Genomic DNA, 24,153 nt, shown 5'->3' with positions numbered 1-24,153 from the left:
GCCCAGTTTAGCATGACTAGATCCTGACAAAAGGCAAGGAGGCAGCCCATGTACAACTCTCACTATTAGATAGTATAATTGATACAATACAATTATTGTGACTTCTGTTGAAAACTGTTGTTGCATGTAACAACAAGTTTTCAAATATAAAATCTGATTTTCATATTCAGAAACACACCCATACTTTACTTATGGCATAATGCTCATTATGATGTAGTTTTAGCCAATAGTTTTGTAAACAAAATTGGAGAGAAACGTGTTTTAGTCAAAACTATTGGGCGTGAAAGAACACATTTCACTGTTTTCACTCAAATAAAAGATAAATACATAAAGCTCGTTGTATTCTGATGAGATAAAGTGAAAAATATTGAATGGAATCTGTTGATTTTGTTTACACAGTAAACATGCCCTCAAAAAAATAACTAAAGTTTGTTCACAAACAATACATATTTAAGTGATATTTCGACTTGAAAACACTTTGTATAACATAAAATAACCTTGTCCCATATAAATAGAATAACTTGAGATTCACTTGCACTAACTAGAAGCAAGAGAGTCACTCTGATTTGAGTTCAATACAGCAAAACAAAATTACCTAACAATTGCCCTCAGCTGATTTCCAAACCAAAACATTGATTATTATGTTTGTATGTATTTTATAATACAAACAAATAGTAATATGAAAATACATATAATATTACTGGATGCAGTGAAGTAAAGCAGGCCAAAGAAACTAAGAAAAGCACTCATAACCAAGTTTGTTAGGCCTAACGGGATGGAAGACATGCATGACCCACCAGTCCCCGAATCCTCAAATGGTTCACAAAGCCTTCCTTCAACAGAACAACTTTTCAAGGAGGATGAGATATAAGAGTTTGAAGGTTTTTGGCAGAGGATAGGAAAGAGGAAATTCCATTCAAAAGGTTTTTTAAATGAAATAACTGTTTTGTACAGTGCACTTGCACCCAATGGTGGCAGTGTTTATATGTGGGAGTTTTCACCATCCTGTGTGAAAGTTTAAACTTTTTCAAATTATTAAAACCTTTTAAATGTTTTATTTATCCATAAGAACAATTTTATATTAGAAAAAATTACAGTATAGTACATAGAAAGTATTGAAAATGGGTGGTATAAAAAAGTTTGACTGGGTAAGTTGCCGTTTGCCTTGGTCCTAATGATATTATTCCCTTAAGGTATGTGTATCGAAATCTGCTATTTTCTAGCTCTGCGTGGCTGTGGATCGATCAAAGTCTCGCACATTTGGGGACCATACTGTATTAATATTATTGTAAACAGCAATAACATCAATACATTAAGAAAATACTATAGAGAATTAATAAAATTTTAGTTCAAAAATAAAAAAATTATGTAAGAATGAAGGAAATCCCAATTTTCCCCCATCTTTCTTTTTAACGCCAGGTACTAAAGCTGTGAAATATATCAAGTAATGTGACAGGAGGGGGAGTAAGTGTGTTGTGTTCTACCACCCCCCTTTTTCTCTCTTTCTCTCATTGAGATGAGAGAATTTTTATGGTTCATGTACCGTATATACTCGCATAACACGCGATCTCGCATATCATGCGACCACCAAATTTTCACTCACAAAAAATTATTTTATCATGTGGTATCTCACGTATCATAAGAGCTAAATTTAAGAGACCAATATTTAACCTCTTCATTACCGAAAGTTTGTTTGGAGGTAGGCGGGTACCACCATTCAAGTCTACTACACTGCCCCGGGTGCATAAAGGTGGTACGAAGAGTACCACCAAAACTCCTCTTTTCAGATAGGGACTTCCAATCATTCTGTAATTTCGGTTTGAAGAGTTTGGAGCAAAATAAACAGTATGACACGATGCCAGACGTATGAAGAACCCAAAAAAATATTATTACTGCTTATAGTAGTGTGTAGGTGACAGATGAACTGCGTCTCGACAAAAAATCACAAAATCAGACAAGCGTAAACATGTATAAAACCAGTTGCATCATCATTTACTGTATTTATTTATTTTTTGGGATCAAGCCTTGTCGCTGGGTGAAATGTCTCATTAGCCATTTCTAATATATAAAACTAATGCTAAATATACCAGAGAATAAACCAAAGGGACTGACTGAGGTTACTACCCTTAGGCGAGCACTTTTTATAACTAAAAAATGTCGTGTATAAACCAGGAGCGAGTAAAAAACTGCCACATCTCCTTTACCCCACAGAAAGATCCTCGTCAACAATCTCTGAAACCTGAGGTGCCGCTACACAGGCCGCCTCCACGTATCCAACCCCCTCCTCCTCAGCGCCATCTACATCATCTTATGTTAGCACGGCAACGGCGTATCAACAAGATTTTGTATCTGTTTTATAATTGTGTTTTTCGTCGTCTAATATTGGACTTATGATGGCAGCTTCTGTCCCATCTAAGTTAAGTCCCAGAACATGCTTTGAATTAGTCTTTTATGAGGTAGATCGCCGTTTTATGAGTTTATTAAGGCTTTATTATCGTGGCGCTTTACGTGACGTCATGGCGGGATCGTCCGCATGGCCGGCCTGTTTTTACTTTTCTCGGCGATATTTCTACCTATTTTTAGATTATATTTTATGATCTGGATATCTGGTTATATTTCGAGTGTCTTCCTGTCGTTATATTGCACCTTGGAGCTAGGATCGAGTTTGTTAACCGTTCCTTTATCTATCGGTGCTATATGTATATATATATGTTTAGATAGGTAATGAAGACACTCTTCGAGTATTTCCAGTTTTAAGGAGATTCGGTACTCCTGTGTATCGTGTTTATTCAGGTCCCGTATATATTCAGTTAGAGCCTTATTGCAGTGATATTCAAGTTTGTTTAGTAACGTGCCTATCAACTAGGTTAGGTTTCTCTTTGAACCCCGCGTTAGGGCAGGTCTATGTATTTTATAAGAGTCTGCTTTGCGTAGATTGTATTTGCCCCTTATTCCTGGAATTTCGGTCCCAGAGGTATTCATTTAGTCTGACTTCGACTGTAGGGGTTCTATTTAGAATAACCTAGCGTGGATTCACTAGGTTAGCATAACCTAGTAGGCTACTGCCTTTTCACTGTCTTCCTTTCGAGTCTCTCCTCTTTTGACGCTTCATCAGCGGTCGATTAGATGTTGGGAAACAGCGTCTGATCTTATTTTGGGTTATACGCTAGCCCTAATTTATAGATCCTGCGACCGTTTGATGTATTTGGTTTCATAGTAGTTCATTGAACTCATTGCCTACTAGTCATCTTGAGAGAGAGAGACAGTTGGGGGGATAGCGGACAGGAAGTAAGAAACGTTTGAAGTGTTGACTGGTGAGTCTAAGGTTAAGTTGGTTGTACCATGGTAGGTCTTCTCTGGATCTCCAACCGCCGGACTCCGGGGGTGGAGTGAGAGATCGATCAAAAATTTTATATACAGCTTCCTCCCCTCTCCGTTCTGTTTAGACGTGAAGGATTAAATGAGGATGTTTGTTGACAACCGATTATTACTTGTTGATTCACTTGTTTTCATTTTCGAATGTCTCTTAGTCCTTTCTGGGGTTCCCGGAAATATCTGGGACCCCCGGGATTTCGGCACGTAAGGGGTGTGTCCCTACCATACATTTGTTTATGTTATTCTCATATACTTGTGTCTATGTTCATTAATTTCCTAAATGAATTACAATCGTGGTAGGTCCGGAATCCGGGCCCAGATACGTTTGAATTTCATAAGAAAATTTTGGTTTGTTTATACTATAGTCTATTAGTTTATTCGAGATCGTGGTAGGTCTAATATATAGGCCCGGATACGGTCCCGGCGGACTAGTGACAGTATAACTTATATGCATATAGTTTTATTTTGGCTCTAACTGGGTTTAACGTTATCCGGGCAGTGGTAGGCCTATCAGTATAGGCTCGAATACCGTCTGGATAAACATATTTATTTTTAACATGTTCTGTATTTATATTTATATATATTTATTTATTTTGTCGGCTTTTCTGGATGTTGGCAGGTCCTGAAAAATGGACCCGGATATCATCAGGAATTGCCGGTTATTCATTATGTTAAGTGTCTTTTCCCGGTGTCTTCACGTAACAGAATGGTATTCCGGCGATGCTGGATTATTAATTTAATTGAAATACACACAGGTTGAGAACCATGTTCTCGTTCAATTAAATTTTCCAAGTTTCCTTTCCCCCTCGACTATGTTATTAAACTTCCCATTCCGGCGATGCCGGACTTTGAGTTGGGAGAGGGTTAGGCTTCTCGGATAAATGTAAATCTGTATCAGCCAATTTCCCGGGGGAATGCCCCCGGAAATTTGATTCTATACTGCTTAAAGTCATGTATTTGGCTTAGTGATTGGTTGATACTCATTTTCTATATCTCTTACAGATGTTACAATGTGCTGAGGTGGGCTGTTCGGCCATGCTTCAACAGCCCTGCCGACATGTGGAGTGCCGGACTCACTCCGCATGTGGAGTACAAGTTCTGGAGAAGATAGTTTGGCATCATGAGAGATGCCAAGTCTATTATGACCTTTATGCTCAGATCACAGATTACTTGGTAAGTAGACTGTTAGTCTGAGTAGAGTGTTTTCTGTTATTTTAATAGATTGATTCCCTTATACACCTGGAGATATGTTGGTCTATGCCTGATCAAGGATTCTCTTTCAGGCCCCCAAGGAAGTGAAGGAGGCAGCGCTCGCCACCTTGAAAATTTGGGTAGGAGGCTTTGGACGAAATGTTGGCAAAGCTAAACCCTACATCCTTTCTCGTGTGGTAGCCTCAGTCCTCTACCCTAACTCCAAGACTGCAGCTGTGGCAGAGGAAGTAGCGGCACCATATCTGCAATCAATTGGAGAAGAGTTCCAATGTTTAGAACCTGTAGAGGGCCCCGAGGCAGAGGTCGTCGAGGAAGTCAGCGGCTTACACTTGTCGTCTGAGCCGATGCAGACAGATCAGGTAGGTGAGGCAGTAGCTAGTTCTCCTTCCTTCTCCTCCTCTGAGTTTCCCCCTTTTACGTCTCTTACCCCTTCTCCAGTAGCTTCTCGCGTTCCTTCTCGTACCCCGCCAGGGTTCGAAGGTTTTGGAAACGCTGATGTAAATAAGGCAGAGTCTGTCCGATCTACCGTGAAGACCATGAAGACCAAGCAGCTGCCTGCAAAAGTGAAATCCGGCACCCCGGCCCCGTCGGCAGCGGACATCTCTTTTAAGACTAAGTCTAGCCGGAGCAGCAGCAAAGATAAGTCTTCGCGGAGAACTAGGGAGAAACCCACTACTCTTCGCCTGCTCCTTCACCGGCTTCTACGCAGTCGGCTACAGCTATTTCTAGTCCGGCTCCCACTTTGACACCGACCTTAACAGCTTCAGGCCTTTCGCCAGCAGAAGTGCCGGTTAATTTAGAGGCTCTGGCTTCCATCTTAGTTCGGAAGGTCAGTCATGAACTTTCCTCTCAAGTAGCCAGAGATATGGCAGCTTTGTCAGGCAGACTAGAGTCACATATGTCTCGCACTGACCAGTCTGGCTCAGACCGGTGGAAACCCTCAGCTTTTGTCAATCTTGCCAAATGCGGCCAATCTACCCCCCTTCGAAGCAGGTAATCCGTGGCGTTTGGCTTTTGGAACCGTGCTCCGTGACGGTAAACTTACTGTCGAAGGGTGTGGAACACGCCCTTTGGAAGATTTTGAGTTCCATCCAACGGACTTGCAATCCCCCTTTCTAGGTTATGCAAGACTGACTAGGGAAGCTCTGGTAAGAGAGGACAAGGTTCTGGCGGAGACTCTCATCTTCCCAAGGGAGGCGGCCCAGTCAGCTTGGCTTAGATTCATGAAAGAAATGGAGTGTGTCAACACCAAAATCACTCCATTTAAAGGAAAGTATACTACCTTCACTGTACCGAAGGATCACCCACTACCGTGTACCACAAAGATTGCCGAGCTGACCCTGAAAGCAGCGGAAGAAGATAAGCCTCTTCCTCAGCTAAAGGAGACAGACTTGACGTCTTTGTTGGTGCCGGAAGATCCGACATACTGGCATTATACTCCGTAGACTTTCCAGAAAGGAAAGTTAAGGACAGACTGTGCTTCCACACAGTTTAATGAGAGACTCCTTAAGCTTCCCGAGCATCTCATTAAGGTGGAGTTTGAAGCCAGGTGTAGGTTGAGTCGGTCACTCCACTCAATCACTTCAGCAGAGACGATCGCTTCTGCCTATCCGACCGCCCCGGAGTTTCAGGTCTTGACCAAGTCGTTGTTGGGCACTTTTCAACATGACTTGTTTGATTTCGCTGTGGCCCGAAGAGCTTGCCGGAAGTTTGTGTTAAGACCAGCTACAATCAGACATGAGCCTAATAAGCTCATTAAATCATCAATATGGGGACCTTCCCTCTTTCCAGAGGATTTAGTAACTCAAGTTACCCAAGAGGCAATAAGAGCCAACCAGACACTTGCCACCAGGTGGGCTCTTAAGTTTAAGCGTCCGGCAGATCCTTCCCCGGCAGGCACTCAGAAGACCAAAAGACCTAAGAAATTCCAGCAGAGAAGGTTCCAAAAACCTCCAGCTATGAACCAACCTTCCACTTCCATGCCTCCGCCCCAACAATCATATGTGTGGGTACAGGCCCCAGCTCCTCAGTCGAATCAGCCCTCACAGCCATCACCGGTCTACAACCAAGCCTATGAATCACATACCTCCTTTCAGAGGTATGCCCCTAGAGGTACTAGAGGACGTGGCTCCTACAGACGGGTCGGTGGAGGAGGTGGAAGGCTTGCAAGAGCCAGAACCTACAGAGGAGGCAGAGGTTCAAGACCATCCGGTAATCAATGAGATAGCCAAGGTAGGTGGGAGACTAGCACTGTTCAAGCACAGGTGGACATTCAACACCAGGGCACACAGTCATATCAAAAGGTTTGGGGTGGAGGTGGAGAAACGGCCCACCTCCCCCACACAAGTTTTTTCAAGCTCGGACACCAGACTTAGTAGCTTTCACTCAGGAACTACTTCAGAAAAGAGCAATAAAAAGAGCCAGGAACATCAAATTTTAAGGCAGACTATTCTCAGTTCCCAAGAAGGGCACGGACAAGAGGAGGGTGATCCTAGATCTTTCACGGCTCAATTCCAGTATAGTATGCGACAAATTTCGCATGCTAACCGTGACCCAAGTGAGAACCTTACTTCCCCGTGGAGCCGTCACCACCTCTATAGATCTTACCGATGCATATTATCATGTGCCCATAGCAAGGAACTTGTCTCCGTTCCTAGGATTCAGGTTAGGAAAGGAGGCTTACTCTTTCTGAGTCATGCCATTCAGCCTCAATATTGCTCCCAGGATTTTCACCAAGTTAGCGGACGTAGTGGTCCAAGAACTTCGGAGCCAGGGAATTCTATTGGTGGCATATCTGGACGATTGGATAATTTGGGCCCCCAACAAACAGCAGTGTCTGGAATCAACCCACAAAGTCATGGAATATCTGGAGTATTTGGGATTTCAAATAAATCTTCAAAAGTTAAGACTGACCCCCAGCTCCAAGTTCCAATGGTTGGGACTTCAGTGGGACCTTCAGACACACAAATTTTCAGTTCCTTGGGAAAAGTGCAAGCAGATTGCGAAAGCCACAAGGCACTTTGTAAGAAACAAACTAGCATCAAGACGGGCTCAGGAAAGAATTCTGGGCTCCTTACAGTTTGTAGCAGTGACTCAACCGTTACTGAAAGCCAGACTAAAAGACTTCAACAGAATTTGGAGAAGTCGAGCCAATATAGGCTTAAGAGACAAACTTTCAAAGATTCCTCAGATCTTACGCAAGAGTCTAAAACCTTGGTCTACAGCCAAGAGTTTAGCAGTCAGTATCACTTCAGTTTCCACAACCGGATCTAGTGATTCATACAGATGCATCTCAAAGTGGATGGGGAGGACATTCCCCTACTCAAAAGTTTCAGGGAAAATGGTCCAACACCTTCCAAAGATTTCACATAAACGTGTTAGAAGCCATGGCAGTTTTCCTAACTCTCAAACGAATGAACCCAAAGAAAGGGATTCATATCAGATTAGTCCTCAACAGTGCAGTAATTGTTCACTGTATCAACAGGAAGGGCTCCAAATCCAAGTTCGTAAATCATGTGATGACTGCGATCTTCTCTCGAGCGCAGAAATTTCGATGGCACCTATCAGCCACACATGTAGCAGGAGCCAGGAATGTAGTAGCAGATGCTCTGTCAAGAACATCCCCATTGGAGTCAGAGTGGACTTTAGACACAAAGTCGTTTCAGTGGGTATCCAAGCAAGTCCCGGGTCTTCAAATAGACCTTTTTGCCAAGGAATCGAATCATCAACTTCAATGCTACGTGGCCCCCAACCTGGACCCTCTAGCATTTGCCACAGACGAATTGTCTTTGGATTGGAATCTTTGGAAGAGGATTTATTTATTCCCACCAGTCAACCTCCTGATGGAAGTTCTTCACAAGCTCAGGACGTATCGAGGGAAAATAGCATTGGTAGCCCCCTGGTGGCCGAAGAGCAACTGGTTCCCTCTAATATTGGAATTGAAGCTCCGTCCCAGACGGATCCCCAATCCAAAACTTTCACAAATAGTACAAACCAAGAGAGTATACACTTCCTCAAACATTCTCCAAACCCTAACTTTATGGAGTTTATGAAGTTTGCGTCTCTGCATGATTCAGGTATTGATCCGGAAAACATTACTTTCCTGGAATCTGACAAGAGAGATTCTACTCTTAAACAGTATGACTCTGCTCTTAAGAAATTGGTTAAATTTGTGAAAGAAAAAGAAGTGGAAGAAATGACAACTAATCTAGAAATTTCATTCTTTAAAGATTTGTTTGATCAAGGCCTAGCTCCCGGAACTATTACCACTATGAAATCTGCCCTTAAAAAGATTTTCTTGGTAGGATTTGGGATAGATCTAACAAGTTCCTATTTCTCCTCTATCCCTAAAGCTTGCGCTAGATTGAGACCAATACATAGGCCTCAATCTGTTTCCTGGTCTCTAAACGAAGTGTTGAGGCTAGCTTCCAGTATTGATAATGACTCCTGACAGTATTCAATTCTACTTAGGAAGACGTTGTTTTTGTTAAGTTTAGCCTCAGGAGCAAGGATTTCTGAGTTGTCAGCCTTGTCTAGAGATCCAGGTCATATAGATCTCCAACCTAATGGTAATGTTCTTCTTTCACCAAACAAGACCTTTTTAGCCAAGAATGAAAGTCCACAAGATAGATGGACTCCTTGGTCAATAGTTCCTCTTCCCCACGACTCTTCTCTCTGCCCAGACCTATTTTGATAGAACGTCATTTAAGTCCTCAGGTCCCTTATTCATGAGAGAAAAAGGAGGAACGATCACTATGAGAGGTATCAAACAACAGATTCTCTATTTTATTAAACAAGCCGATCCTGACTCTTTTCCCCTTGTTCATGATGTCCGGGCAATTGCTACCTCTATCAACTATTTTCAACATATGAATTTTGAGGATCTTAAAAAGTACACTGGTTGGAAATCTTCGGCAGTTTTCAAACGCTACTACCTTAAATCTCTTAATGCACTTAAATTCCCTGCCATGGCTGCAGGAAGTATAGTAGTTCCTGAAAACTCTTAATTTCCTCTTTCTTTTATACCTCCTCTTTTCTTTCCCACTTGCCTGCCTCACCTAGTTGTTCAACCCTGCCTTCCTCTCCCTCAGGCCTTCTGTATTAGCTTGATTAAAAGAGATCATTTTGTACCATGTATTAAAGTTTTGTTAAGGTCTATGTTTAACGTTAAGTTTTACATGTAAGCTCATGTATTTAAGTATACATTCCATTTTTGAGTTTTCTCAGTCTACTTAAGTTTTGAGAAATCCCTTTTGATAACAATACAAGCTGTACTTTGAAGGGAAGTTTATATATATATATTAAAATTACTTTTTCTAGCTAATTTGTTTAGTTTTCCTTCCTTGTTACAGTATTTCTTTATTTCAGCTTGCCCATTTCTCTGGTATGATTTCACCCAGCGACACGGCTTGATCCCAAAAAAGGGATTTTGACGGAGGAAAAATCTATTTTTGGGTGAGGAGCTGTGTCGCTCGGTGAACCCACCCTTTTTTAATTCATTGATCTACCACCCAGTGTGGTACAAGCTGTGGGTTGCTAACAATAGATGTTGTAGATGGCGCTGGGGAGGAGGGGGTTGGATACGTGGAGGCGGCCTGTGTAGCGGCACCTCAGGTTTCAGAGACTGTTGACGAGGATCTTTCTGTGGGGTAGAGGAGATGTGGCAGTTTTTTACTCGCTCCTGGTTTATACACGACATTTTTTAGTTATAAAAAGTGCTCGCCTGAGGGTAGTAACCTCGGTCAGTCCCTTTGGTTTATTCTCTGGTATATTTAGCATTAGTTTTATATATCAGAAATGGCTAACGAGACATTTCACCGAGCGACACGGCTCCTCACCCAAAAATAGATTTTTCCTCCATCAAAATCCCTTTATTCACTTATTACATTTTACAAATAAAATATATGAACACCAGATAAATGAAGATAAAAATAAAGCCTTATAGTAACTTTATATATAAAAAACCAAACCAGAGAAAAAGCAAAAAAGCAATTTTTTCTGAGGACAAGAAACTTGAAAAATTAGTTTAGATACCCCTAAAGTTTTTAGATACCCCTAAAGTTGTTTTCTGTGATGAAACTAATCTTAGAAAACGTAGAAAATGACATCGACCAATTTTTAAGAGATATACTATAAAATTTGCAATTTCCATATTTATCGGCGGGGCTTTCGCTTTAGTTGTTGCTCTTTTTTTTGTTATTACGTGCTTATTTACTGTTCTATTTTGATAATACTTTATGTGCATGTTCCAGGTGGATATATCAACATTCTGTAAGACCGAATTTCTATTCAAGACTGTAGTTTTCTCACTGACCACCAGTGTCCCTTGTACAAGGGACACTAGCGAGAGATTCGGATCGGCAGCGAACGCAATATTTACATTCTGCTCACCCACCCGGTAAAGAAGGGGTTAACAATAGGCTAACCTCTTTTCCTCCTCTTTATCTATTCCATTTTTTAGTTAGGTTAACCCCTTTTCCTCCATCTCTTAATCTATCCCATCTTCTAGTTAAGTTTAAAAAAGTAAAAGAGAATGCAACAAGTATCGGCAGTAATGATATACTTGTTTGGAAAATGCATACAGCCAGAAACAGCTGATTTTCTGTGAACAACCAATCCGACAAAAACAGCCTTTTTGCTTGCATTTCAACCATCGTACGATAGTAAACAATTACCATAGTTACGTTACAAATGACATTCATGTGAATAGGACTATTATATTTTTACATTACAGGTAGTAGTCGACTCACTACTACCGCAATTGATTACGAACCAGTCATAAATCGATTTGGGCGTGAGTCGGCCCATGTTAATTTACCATAAGAATATTATACTAGCGTAGCCTACACTAGGGTAATCAGTAACATCTTTACAAATAGGGCAGCCTAGCCTATACTACACAGCATACTTTATACATATATGACATACTAATTATTAATTGCAGCTAATTCTCTAGGTTCAATGCACATTGGCTTATGATGATTCAGTACAAAGAGAAATGGAATAACTTTTAACAAGTTAGCCTCGCCTATACGCTGATGATGACATCGTGGTATATATCGTATATATAAGACTACAGTAACCTAGCCTTCAGTATACTGTATACTACATATACAATATAATTTAGTAATTTATTAAGAAAAGCCAATTTTGGAGTTTCAATGCATTCTGACTATGACATATCAGCGAAAAAAAAATGGACACAAAACGGGAATCAGATTCGGACCGACATCGGCATACCTAATTGAGCGGTGTCAGGCTGCTGACAGCTACGTATATTTAAGAAATAAATACAAAATGAATATGCATCTTGTCTGATTCTTTTAAAAAGTTATACCTTACAGTAGCCAATAATATTGTATGCATTTTCATATTATTGTATCATAAAACACTAACAAAGCAGTCAGTGTTTTGTTTGGAAATCAGCTGATGCCAAATATGAGTTTATATATCCGTATTCAACTCATTTCAGAGCGAATTGCCTTTCTTCTAGTTAGCGTAAAATATCTAGATACTCTACTTATGGGAGACAAGGTAATTTGTCATTATACGATGTGTTTCTAAGTCTGAAATATGAATTTATTACATCTCGTGAACTAAAGTACTTTTTTCCTTAACAGATTACGTTGTGGGCATGTTTATTGTGTAAAAATATTACGTGATTCCGTCTGCTATTTTCACTTCATTTCATCGTAGTACGAACTTTACCGTTACGTTACTTGTCTTTTATCGGCGTGAAAACAACAGTAAAATGTTATCTTTCAAAACCTGAAGTTTTGATTCTAATAATTTTCACTCAATTTTTATCTACAGTTGTGTTTGATGACATAAGTTCAATGGAGTTGTATCCTTGTTGCCGATGCACAATACGTAATAGTATTATAGCCTTACTCGCTATGGATAAAAGATCGGCAAGGGCATATACTGCTAAATTTAATCTGTAAGTTTTAGCTGAAGTTGAGGAAAGAATGTTGATACGCTAATGACTATTATCATGCATCGGTAACGTGGATGAAACTCGTAAACTTTGGTATAGTACCCATCAAACTCGACCATAAACAAAATTTGAGAGAAACGTGTTTTAATCAAAACTATTGGGCATGAAAAGAACACATTTTACTGTTTTCAGTCCAATTAAAAAGATAGATACGTAAAACTCGTAGTATTCTGATGAAATAATGTGAAAATATCAAATGGAATGTTGATTTTTGCTTATGCAATAAACATGCCCTCAGCACCATCTCCGAACGAAAAAATAACTAAAATTCATTCACAAACGATACATTTTCAAGTGATATTTCAACTTGAAACACTTTGAATAGTGTAAAATAACCTTGTCTCATATAAATAGAGTATCTTGAGATTCCTTTGCATTAACTAGAGGCAAGAAAGTCACTCTGATTTGAGTTCAACACAGCAAACAAACTTACTTCGCCATTGGCTTCGGCTAATTACAAAAAAAAACAAAAAAAACACCATTGCTTGCTATGTTTGTATTTTTTTAATACAAATAAATAGTAATACAAAAATACATATAATATTATTGGATGCAGTGAAGAAAAACAAAACTTTTTAAAATATCAATGGAAAAGATGCATATCTATTATGTTTGTATTTTATCATGTGATTATTACACACTCGAATTTTATATCTCATGTAAGATGCGACCCCCTTGAAATTAGCTCCAGAATTAAGGCTTCAAAAGTCGCATGATATGTGAGTATATATGGTATGTATAATATGTTTATTTCAAATAATAATGATAATAACAACAATTAAAAGATACTCATAGTAGCACGAGTCTTCCAATGGAGAAAACAAATCCACAGTTATATAAATGTACAAAGATTAAATTTAAAAATACAAGGATAGCTTTCGGGAATCTTGAAAGCTATCCTTGTATTTTTTAATTTAATATACAGGCACCCCCGCTTTTGATGGGTTCGGCTTACGACGTTCCGAGGTTAAGACACTTATCAATTATATTCACCAGAATTTTCCAGATTTACTGCACATGTTCCAGGGTTACGGCGCTTACGACACTGATGTGGCATAAAAAACAAAACTCCAAAAATACAAAACAATATTTGAGGGTTTTTTTCGATGAAAAATGCAATAAAAATGCACTTTACATAGGTTTTAATATCCCCAAAGCATTAAAAGTAAGATTTTCTTAGGATTTTTGACATTTTTCCGGCTTACGACGTGTCTCAAGAACGGAACCCCCATCAAAAGCTGTATGTACATTTACATAACTGAGGATTTCCTTTCTCCAATAATAATAATAATATTATTACAAAATTCATAAAGTTGATATATTAAACATTTACAATACAGATTAATCTCATACATAACGATAAACTATATTATAATAAGAAACCATGATTATCACTTCCTAACCTCTAACTTGACATCCATTTTGTTGGAATCACAAGTGACAGTTAAAATGACAGGAGTGCCAGTGAAGGAAGTTCCATGAGGTGGTAGTGAACGAGATCCAGGGTGCAGTTCCTCGATACTACTTATATAACGTTCAGCTAAAACTAAAACTCTTCGAATGTGCTGCATACAGCTACTTCTGAAACCAAAAGAAATGATGTATGATACTTTTTCTAAATTTGAGAAAAACAAAACTTGAAGAAAAATTTTTGGAAGGGGAACTCCTATAAAAACTGATCTTATTAGATAGGACAATACAAATTATCTGTATGAAAAACACTAAAATAAAGGAGAAGGGGTATGTAAAAATAATCAGACTTTAAGGTTACTTCAAAATACAATATTGAAAACAAAACAAAATATAACAATAATTTATAAACAACCTATATCACGCCATAGTCAATCAAAACAAATATAACAAATTTTTAATCTATTTGTATTTTTCATAGCTAACAAACCTGAGGTCTTAACAATAAGATAACTTTCCCAGCAGCAGCTGGTAACCAGTTAAAACAATCAAAGATTGTAAAGCAAGGAATCTGTGTGATCTGGCAACTTCTGCACATAAGAGGTGATAGCTGGTCAGAGACTGCACACAGTACTTCGAGACACTTTAGTCTTTTCCCCTACCCAGGAGTTATTATAAAAGAGATGGGCGGCTAAAGGTGGGCAGTAAAACATTTAGACCTCAGGTTTGTTAGCTATGAAAAATACAAATTGATTAAAAATTTGTCATTTGTTCACAAGCGGAATAAACCTTCAGTCTTAACAATAGGATGGACTTAAACTTGGTGGGAGGTTCAAGTATCCTAAACCAGCTGGGAGTTAACCCACCTAACCACCTTTCTAAGAGGACGAGTTCTATAGAAGGTGGTTTAATGTCCATGAGAAGATAGATAAACCATTATCTAACAACTCAGCCGTCTCGGTATATTAGCAGATTCACTGCATCTAGAGAACCAAAGTAAACTGCTGAAGAGGACTTTCTGAGGTAACTGGACATACAACCCGCTGCCCCCTGAGAAAAACCTCTCACTAGGAGGAAATACTTGATACTCTCCATCCGAGAAGAGACAGGGATTCTAACAACCTAATGAGTGAGGAAGAACTCACTTTACCTCCTTCAGACCTATCCAAAGCAATTTTGGCTATGGTGGTGAACCACCATGAGACCGCCTGAAGATGGAAGCCGCCGTAGTCTCCATAGCTAAGGCCTCTTATGACGACAGGGAAGGACCTTCTGTCCTAACTTGCTCCGAGTTAGACCAGGCTTAAGACAGAGCACGTCCAGGTTAAGGTGATAAGGCATCAAATGAACTACATTTGATGCCATACAAGAGGAGGAGGAAGAAACTTGGATGATCTATTGGAATGCAGAGAGCCATCTCAGTCTGCAACCAAAGTGTTCATATGCTGCACAACAGACTGAGCATGACCCAACAAGGGAAGTTCATAAGAAGTCCTAGAATCCTGTCTGGCACCCAACAAGGCATCTATACCCATTTGGGTGATAGAAGACTAAGCCTGTGTCCTACACTCAAGATTGTTGAACTCACTAACGAGATCAACAACCTCCATGTAGAAAGACATAAACTCGAGCGTCTCTCTCCTCCTGCTCCGGCAATGGTGACCAACGATGTGAAGAAGGGTTGGCAGTATCCTCCTCCTTTTGTAACAACACTATCCTAGGAAGCCTACATTTTGGACATTATTGGTCGGAGTGTAGTCCCTAAATCTTCAAGATCCTGTGACCAAAAGTTCCCAACATCATGACGCAACGACACTTCTACACGGTCCTGGCTTGAACCACATACAGGTTCGTGTGAAGAACTACGTACGCTATCCTGGAAACGATCACACACATGCAAGTCAGGCAAAACATGTACGCATTCACGGGAGGAATCACATACATGGCTGCATGACGAGTTGAGTACATGTCCATGAGACGCCAACCGAGCACAGTCCCTAGACAAGGAACATCACTGAAGAGAGCTACCTGAAGGAGATTGACTCTTAAGGTTAAGTTCTCTTACAAGAGAATGAGAAAAATGTCCGTGGGCCAGGGAAGCATCATGTCCCTGACCATCAATCACAGTCTTGTCGAGTGATGAATCCTATCCTTAGACACAGCTTGAACTACCCCCGTATCCGCAACCTTTGACCTTTTAATCGGTGCCTTATCGTCCTTATGCTGATGACTGCTACAGGAACAGATGAAGAGGGGATAGTGCCTCCAAAATCATCAGCACATATGTGCAAGAATGAGCCAAGTACACGCATGGAAGGTGAAGAAACACTCTTATTACTCTCAACACTCATACTGTCATGAACACATCCCTGAGATGGAGAGACTCGGCCGTGAAGAAAAGACGAAGATGCATTACTCACTGTTACTCTCCACCTACTGCTTGTCATATGAGGATCTGTAGTCGTAGAAGCTAGAAACCTTGAGCATGGAAATCCCTGAATGCCTGGGCACATGCATTGATGAGGTCGTGAAGACTCGGAGGAATCCATAAAAAACAGAGATAATTACACACACACTGAAAAGGAAAGAAATATGGGCATAAAGCAACCGGCTTGGAAGGAGAGCAAAAGCGATAGCGTCTACTCTCCAAGGCGGTTAAGGAAAAGACTGAAGTGCCACGAGGTACAGTGCGTGGTCTCTGACCAGCTATCACCTTGTGTGCCCAGGAGTTGCCAGATCTTACAGATTCCTTGCTTTACCATCTTTGATTGTTTTAACCGGTTACCTGCTGGCGTATGGAAAGTTATCCTATTGTTAAGACCGAAGGTTTCTTCCGCATATGAACAAATGCAATATTCAATGGCTAATTATAAATAAAATTTCATAATGCAATATTCAATGGCTAACTTACAATAAAATTTCATACTAACTTGGAAGCAGCAGGCAGAGCCCCAATATCTGATACAGCCATGGCAGTAAGGGTTTTTGTGGCAGTGGACACAGCAGCACCAACAGCAGTTTCATTGACACGTAACATAGATTTCTGCAAGTATTAAATATGCATACAACTATTAAATAAAGGCAAATATGCACTACCAAAACTTTCAATAATATTCCATTACTTACATGAAATAATTTTATAACCACCATAGGAAGCCCTTACCAAATAAGTCACCAAGTCATTTGATGACAGTCAGCTGAACAATTCTACAAAATTCTAATCAGATACTATTTGGAAATTACTGAATACAGAATTACAAAAGTAGCCATTTGGAGAGCATCTTGAAAAAATAGAGTGCACTTGAGTGTTCCCTCATCATTTGAATTCACAGTCCGACATTTAATAACATGCTTATGTATATCATCAACAAGAGTACAACAAATAGCTGAACAGAACTGGTGAAGTGACAAAAAAAATTCATTCATCATAACTTTTTATGTCAGATTTTCCCTTTATGGAGTTGGGTGTGAAATAAGAAATCCTCTGTATTGTATCCTGAATTCCCACTTTTTAAACCACCTTTAAAGCATCTTTTAGATTTGACTTCTAAGATCCTGTTTCTGATTTCCTTCGCATCCTCTAACCACGTAAGTAAGATCAATGAACTTCCAGAGAAATCTTGAACTCTATCATCTTGTATATGGCTAGTCCCTGACTTGACCTAACATTTGTAGTTGAGTCACTCTTCTGCTCAAGAGGTCAGGTTTGTGTGTCCTTCTTTCTAGTGAACATCATACGCTTTGGAAGCTTGAATTTCAAGTCAATGGCCCCTTTACATTTGTTTCATATGAATGGGTTTCATCTGAAGAAGAAGAAGAAGAAGAAGAAGAAGAAGAAGAAGAAGAAGAAGAAGAAGAAGAAGAAGAACCAACCCAACATAAACCAATACAGCAACCACCCTGAAAAAAGCCAATGGAAATACAAATCATGGTGATGAAATCTGACTTTCGTAAACTGAGAGATGGCACTAAAGAGGCTAAGAAACAAAAAAAGAAAGGAGGAACTGAATGAGATATACAAAAATATGAGAGAAGGGACTAAACAACACAATAGAATATATAAAACAGAGGCTTAAAGCCAAAAGGACATAAGATCCAATGGTATATGAACAAGAATAAAGGATACCAACAGAACAAAACATTCACAACCAATCTGACAAGACTATACAGCCAAATAAGAAGGGAAGACAACCACCAGGAAATTCCTAAAGCCAAACCAAGAGACTGAGAAAACATGAAGCAATCCGGTATCAAAAGACAAACATGCAACATGACTTCAAGAAGTCAAGGTAGAAGAAATGGGGAGAATGAAACAAAGATTCACAGAGATTACGAAAGAAACAGTCAAGACACCAACTAAAGATAATGCCCGGGTCCTGATGAAGTCCATTGATACTGACTCAAAAACTTCAAGGCCCTACACCCATGAATAGCAGAACAACTCCAGCATTGTATCACAAACCACCACGCTCCCAAATAGATGACCACAAGAGAACATCCTTAGTATACAGACAAACAAGAACAAGGGAAATATAGCAGGTAACTACAGGCCTATCACCTGCCTACGGATAACGTGGAAGTTACTAACAGGTATCATCAGTGAAAGGTTATACAACTATCCAGAGGATACATACACCATCCCCCACAAACAGCAAGGCTTCAGAGGGAAGTAGGGCTACAAAAGACCAGCTCCTAATAGACAAAATGGTAATGAAGAATAGTAACAGAGGGAGAACCAACCTAGGCATGGCATGGATTGACTACAAGAAAGCCTTCGACATGATACTGCACACGTGGATAATGACATTCCTGAAAATATATGGGGCAGAGGAAAACACTACCAGCTTCCTAAAAAAATAAAATGCACCACTGGAATACAGTACTAACATGCTCTGGGATAAAACTAGCAAAGGTTAACATTTGGAGAGGGATCTTTCAAGGCGACTCACTGTCCCTGCTACTCTTCAGAGTAGCCATGATTCCCATGAAATCCCATGAAATAAGTACTGCAGAAGATGGATGCTGGGTACCAACTCAAGAAAGGAGGCAACAGAATTAACCATCTCATGTTCATGGACAACATCAAGCTGTAGGGTAAGAACATCAAGGAAATAGATACCCTAATCCAGACTGTAAATAGATACCCTAATCCATCAAGATGGAGTCTGGAATAGAAAAATGTGCCTTGGTCAACATACAAAAAGGCAAAGTGACAAGGACTGAAGGGATAAGGCTACCACATGGGAATAGCACCAACACAGATGAGACAGGATACAAATACCTGGGAATAATAAAAGGAGAGGATATAAAACACCAAGAGATGAAGGACATGATCAGGAAAGAATATATACAGCAACTTCATGCAATACTCAAATCAAAACTCAATGCAGGCAACATGACAAAAACCATAAACACATGGGCAGTACCAGTAATCAGACACAACTTAGGAGTAGAGGAGTGGACAAAGGCTGAACTCAGCAGAATAGACCAGAAGGCTAGGAAACACGTGACAATACTCAAAGCACTACACCCAAGAGCAAATGTAGAATATACATAACATGAAAAGAAAGAGGGGAGAGGTCTACTAAGCATATACGAACGTGTCAACATCGAAAGCAGAGCACTAGGGTAAATACATAGCTGAAAACCAGTGAAGACTAAGGAGTGCATTGGAAGAAGGACTGATAAAAGAAGACAAAAACCCAGAAACATACAGAGACAGGAGAATGAAAAACAGAACAGAGGAATGGCAAAGCAAACCAATGCAGACAGTACATGAGACAGACTAATGAACTGGCCAGCAATGAATCATGGCAATATGGTAGAGATACAAGAAATCTTTAAAACTGTAAAAGAATTATAAATTTCATGGAAAGAGAGATCTCTGAGTGCAAATATAAAACACAATATTATTAATGTAAATGAGTAAGAAACCGGTGTCTTATAGCTACAGAGAGAACTAAAGAAGGAAACAGAAGGAATGCTAACAGCAGAACAAGATCAGTTCTTGAATGATATTTTTCCTGTAGTTACCTCATTTTGAGACTAGCTGTTGTATTCTTTGGCATGAGGCTAAATTGATAACTGTTTAATTCTAATTTTGTTTAAATAATAATAATAATAATAATAATAATAATAATCATAATCATAATCATCATAATCATAATGAAAATTAATAAAATAAATAATAATAATAATAATAATAATAAATAATAATAATAATAAAAAAGTAAACCACAAGCTGAATAAAAAATATGTCTGCCTCTGAAAAACAAAACAGGTGAAACATCGAATTTCTTACAGTGCTTTATATACTTTATAATACCATCACCTATGATGTTTGGTAATTTGACAGTTTCACTGTCAAAAGGAGACTTAGTCATTACTATAATAATATTCAATCTCTTCAAGAATAGAATTAAATAAGAAACCTTTCATTACATAAAACAGTTTAAATTAATCAGTTGTAGGTATTCCTTCAAATATGCAACCAAATATCAATAGGGTACAAATAAACATGCAGTTACCTCTAACTTCTTGTAGCACTCTGATATAAACTTGCTATGAAGTTGTGGAGGGTCACGTCTCAGTCGAATGGATAAAGACATGTATGACATGTCTAGCAAAAGTTTAATGGCATCTTCAGCAAGTTGTTCATCTACACACTCAAGAACCAACTGCCAAATAAATTCCATTCCAAGTGGCTCCAATTTGTCAACAATCTGTAGCAGATATCAAGCCATTAGTGATTAAACATATTTGATAGTATAAAAGTTGCCAGGAATTTAAGTAATGTACAGTTCTATGTTAAACTATATATACTGCCAGACCATAACCGTTCATATTACAAAACATGTACAAAATAAAACTTTTCTATCCAATTATTACCTTTAAAGAAATAAATGTATCATAACATTAAAACATGAGAAACAGAAACATCTAAATAAAGTATATAAGATCTAAGTAGTAATGAGAAACTAAAAGACCAGAGCAGTTAAAAATTTCTACATTGATACAAAACACCTACAAGTATATTACCATATTTGATAGCATATAAGACCCACATTTTTCCATAAAAATGGCTCAAAATATACAAAGGGTCTTGTACACAAAGTCAAGGTAGTATTTGGCAGGCTATCCTTTACCCAGATGATGTAGACTAACTGTACCTAGCCAAACTCCACTGTAATATTACTAATGGTATTTACTCAAATATCATAACCATTATTACAACTACAAATTATCAAAATAAATCTTAACATATTATACTGAAATTTATCCTATACTTACTAAAGGTAATGTGAACAGTGCTTAACTTTATATATCAGTACCCATGAACAAAAACACTGATGCATCAAATAGAATTATGTATATAACTTTACTTGAATAAACTTAATGAAAATCTTATTCTAATACACAAAATTTAAAATACTTTCTTATATTTAACCTATAACTCAGTTTTTGTTTTCCATATGCTTGGACATTTAAACATATAAAATCATTGTCGCACAGTTATTGACCCGCCAAGAGATAGAGGAGTGTTCTAAAATGTTTTCTGGTATACCAAAACTGATTTTGTTTTCTTCTGTAAATTACAATAGAATTATTATTGAAAAGATTTTTCATTTAGCCTATTTGCATGCTCTATTCAAGTTTTCTCAGCCATAATGTAGCTACAGATTTTGATAACATTAAATGATCATATATTTAAATTTTTGTTTATATATATATATATTTACCTCTCTATTATGAAGCTGTTTTTAAGTCAGGCAGGAGGACAACAGTGTGTCTAAACTACAAAATTAATAAGATAATTTAGTTTTATTCATATACTAACCCATCCCTTTCATGTGATTTATAGGTATTATTTACCATTCGGTTTTTTCCATCCACGAGTGGGGAGGTTGGGGGATGATGCATGATAGAGGTAACTATTTAAAAATAAACATCATTATAAATATTTTATTTTTGAAATTAAACTTACCTTTCTATTATGATAGCTGATTCACACATTGAAGAAAAGGATATAGAAGAAAAGTTCAAGGACAAATAATTATAACACCCCAAGGAAACAACAAAATTACAACAGGAACAAGATGCTTCTCACTAACAATTAGAATCCGTGACTTGTACTGTTGCTAAGAGAGGACTAATTCATTAACCCACAATGCCTCTGATAGATGCTAGAGACTCCTTGCAAGGGATACCATTCTCACTTTGATGTAAGTGGGACAAAAAGCCTTGTGCCTAGACCAGCAAAGACAGTAAATGAATGAAGTCTTTTACCATTCTCAAAATAGGAACCTTCATAACCCCCCAAAAATCTACCCTAATTGTTCACGATATGAGTTCCCGTTGTAATGTGGGGTGAAAGTGCTCCGCATGATTTATATTAAATATCATCATCTTGTAAATAGTGCAAGGCAAATACGGAATTACATCTCCACTAAGCAGCATTGATCATGCTCAAGGCTGGAAATTGAAGGTAGTTCCCACTGCTATTACCTCATGAAGTTTACCTTCATGAGTAGGAAGAAAGAGGGGTTGAGATTAGTGTGTGCTTTCTTGACCAAATTCTCCAACAGAGGTGTCAAGGAACTTTTTATTTTTGGCCATGTCAATTGTTTTCGAACAATGTCTGAGGTCCCTAGTCCTTTGCCCTTCAAGACTGTGCTGTGACTGGACATAGGGAGGAACCTACTAATCTTACACCAAGCAAGACAGACTGGGGACACAATGTAATTGAGGAAGAACCCGAGACTTAGTATATAAACTTTAGGGCAAAAAGGAAAGGACTGTTCCTTGGGAAGTAAAATCCACACTGAACGAGGCACGGTTGGGAGGTTCAAATTTCTCTGACGAAAGGAATTTAAGAACTATATCTAGATTCCAGCTTGGAGGAACCGAGGATATAGATTTAGATGTTTCAAATGATCTTATTAGATCGTGTAGATCTTTATCTTCCTCCAAATTTAAACCCGTTTCTAAAAACTGCCGAGAGCATGCTTCGGTATCCTTTTATAGTCGAAACCGATAGATGGGATTCCTCTCTAAGGAATAACAGAAAATCGGCTACATTGGTCACAGAGGTATCGGAGGAGGACAGTTTATTCTTCCTACACCATCTTCTGAACAGATCCCACTTCGATTGATAGACCCGAATAGTTGACGATCTCCGGGCTCTAGCAATTGCTTTCGAAGCTTTGCTTGAAAAGCCTCTCGCTCTGACCAATCTTTCGATAGTCGAAAGGCAGTCAGAGCGAGAGCGGGGAGGTTTTGATGGTACCTCTCGAAGTGGGGTTGTCTGAGAAGATCTATCCTGTTTGGAAGAGATCTTGGGTAGTCCACTGTCCATTCCTGTACCTCTGTGAACCAATCTTGAGAGGGCCAAAACGGGGCGATGAGTTAGTCTCGTCCCTGTTGATGCTACAAATTTCTTCATTACTACGCCTAGTAGCTTGAATGGAGGGAAGGCGTAAGCATCGAGGCCTGACCACTCCAGTAGCATGGCATCCACTGCTATCGCTCTCGGGTCTTCCACTGAGGAGCAGAAGTTCTCTATTCTCTTTGATAGGAATGTCGCAAATAAATCTATTTGTGGCCTGCCCCACAGGGTCCACAGGCTTTCACACACTTGCTCGTGGAGAGTCCACTCTGTGGGGAGAACTTGATTTTTTCTTTTGAGTCTGTCTGCCCTGACATTCTTTTCTCCCTTCACAAATCTGGTTAGGAGGGTAATGTTCTTCTCCTTCGCCCATGACAACAGATCTCTTGTTATTTCGTAAAGGGGAAACGAGTGCATCCCCCCCTGTTTTCTGATGTAAGCCAACACCGTGGTATTGTCTGCGCTGACTTGTATCACCTGATTTCTTACTTCTGTTTCGAAGGACTTCAGTGCCAGGAACACTGCGTACAGTTCTTTGGCATTTATATGCCAATCCTTTTGCTCTTTCTCCCACTTACCCGACAATTCTCTTACTCCTAGAGTCGCTCCCCATCCCATCTCTGAAGCGTCTGAGAACAAGATTTGGTCTGGGTTCCAAACCTCTAGAGACATTCCCTCGTTCTTTTTTAGAGGGTGCAGCCACCACTTCAGGTGCTTCTTCACTTCTATTGGAATAGAGAAAGTGTCCGACAGTCACCCCTCTTTCCAACTCCAC

At 39.1% G+C, this 24,153-nt stretch overlaps 1 protein-coding gene across 2 annotated transcripts in view; it reads right to left on the bottom strand.

The window, feature by feature from the left end:
• Nucleotides 1-24,153, bottom strand: part of LOC135220891 (ubiquitin carboxyl-terminal hydrolase 24-like) — a 394,433-nt gene that overhangs the window by 243,826 nt on the left and 126,454 nt on the right. For both annotated transcript variants that reach the window (XM_064258501.1, XM_064258502.1), the window contains exons 8-10: nt 20,521-20,715; nt 16,924-17,036; nt 13,987-14,164 (exon numbers count right to left, since the gene is read on the bottom strand). In XM_064258501.1, the coding sequence (XP_064114571.1) occupies nt 13,987-14,164; nt 16,924-17,036; nt 20,521-20,715 (486 nt within the window). The remainder of the gene's footprint in view (nt 1-13,986; nt 14,165-16,923; nt 17,037-20,520; nt 20,716-24,153) is intronic.

The sequence above is a fragment of the Macrobrachium nipponense genome, chromosome 2, assembly GCF_015104395.2.
Source record: "Macrobrachium nipponense isolate FS-2020 chromosome 2, ASM1510439v2, whole genome shotgun sequence".
NCBI lineage: Eukaryota > Metazoa > Arthropoda > Malacostraca > Decapoda > Palaemonidae > Macrobrachium > Macrobrachium nipponense.
Note: the sequence above shows the minus strand (reverse complement) of the source record. Positions and strands in the feature narration are given on the sequence as shown.